Here is a 1,381-nt window from a genome sequence, read left to right as displayed (position 1 = left end):
ATAGATAGATAGATAGATAGATAGATAGATAGATAGAAATAGTCAGATTATAGATAGATAGATAGATAGATAGATAGATAGATAGAAATAGTCAGATTATAGATAGATAGATAGATAGATAGATAGATAGATAGAAATAGTCAGATTATAGATAGATAGATAGTATAACATTACATTGGTGTTATTTTAGTTTTCATTTATAGTCGAATTATTATATTTTCCATTTCCATTTTAAGTTTGTTTTAGAGATTTAGAGTTTTTTTTTCAGTTTTAGTTATTTTAGTACAAGTTAAACTAAATGAAAATGATAAACGTTTCCTTGGCAACTAGCTGAAATAAAATAAAGTTAATTTTTAATATATTATTGCATTAAATTGCATAATAATATATTATTTAATATATAGGCTACTTCAGGTAACAAAAATGTTAATTAAAACATTAATTAACTATAACAACCCTGCATAACATACATAAAATATAAACATTTGTATTTATGTATACAATACATAAATATAAGAATAAATACAATATACTATTTCTCATTTACATAATATATAAAAAAAATTGCTAAATGTGTTCATAAAAATTGCACAAACAGATTTGCTGATGAAAGAAAAGAAAAAAAAACAGGAAACTGACATTTGATCGCGATGATTTTTGCTTCGCCTTCATGGACAATACAAAGACTCATAATGTTTCCATACTGAAGGAAATGCCAAACCACAGGCCGTGTGAATCCACAACAAGCTGAAGCACGTGATGATGTGAATGACAGTGAAGAGGTCTCACCAGGAACTGATCCCCTTCTTCTGGCCTTCTTCTCTCCATTCGGTCCAGATCTTCTCCTGAACGCGGTGCGTCTCTCCTCCACATCACACGCGCTCCTCACCTTCTCAAACATCTCAGGTGCTCAGGCTTTATATAATCACTCTCGCAATCCTCAGTAAAACATGCGCAGAGTTGTTTAAATTCTCATGTTGCAGCACACTTCAACCAACCCACACCAGACAGAGCTCAACAATCACTACACAACTCCACCCTCAAACCTGTAGTATGAATGAAGGTAGCGGCTAAAGACTGCACGGATGCGCACTAAGTAGGCGTAAAATGACAATATAGATTAATTAAATTATTATTTACTATATTTAACATAATTACTGAACACGCAGCCAGAACAAACAACTAAAAATGTTTCATAGAAGAAGAAAAAAAGCACCTGTATACGAACGTTACATTTAATATGAAAATGACTTTAAACGAAACGCTAATTTCTTTCAATTTAACTTTTTCCATAATTTTTGCATGTCTTAACTTGTGTTTCGTGATTTTAGTTATAATACTTTTAGTGGTAAAACTTACCATTTTGCAACAAAAAAAAAAT

At 30.7% G+C, this 1,381-nt stretch overlaps 1 protein-coding gene across 2 annotated transcripts in view; it reads right to left on the bottom strand.

Annotated features, from left to right (window-relative positions):
* The window catches only part of LOC107590534 (FYVE, RhoGEF and PH domain-containing protein 4-like), a 23,303-nt gene extending 22,246 nt beyond the window's left edge, over positions 1–1,057 (bottom strand). For both annotated transcript variants that reach the window (XM_016279335.1, XM_016279336.1), the window contains exon 1: positions 790–1,057. In XM_016279335.1, the coding sequence (XP_016134821.1) occupies positions 790–901 (112 nt within the window). In that variant the 5' untranslated portion in view covers positions 902–1,057. The remainder of the gene's footprint in view (positions 1–789) is intronic.
* Positions 1,058–1,381: the final 324 nt, after the last annotated feature.

This window comes from Sinocyclocheilus grahami, unplaced genomic scaffold (assembly GCF_001515645.1).
Source record: "Sinocyclocheilus grahami isolate Dianchi unplaced genomic scaffold, SAMN03320097.WGS_v1.1 scaffold129.1, whole genome shotgun sequence".
Taxonomy (NCBI): domain Eukaryota; kingdom Metazoa; phylum Chordata; class Actinopteri; order Cypriniformes; family Cyprinidae; genus Sinocyclocheilus; species Sinocyclocheilus grahami.
The sequence above is the reverse complement of the archived record's forward strand: the minus strand, read 5'-3'. Positions and strand labels throughout refer to the sequence as shown.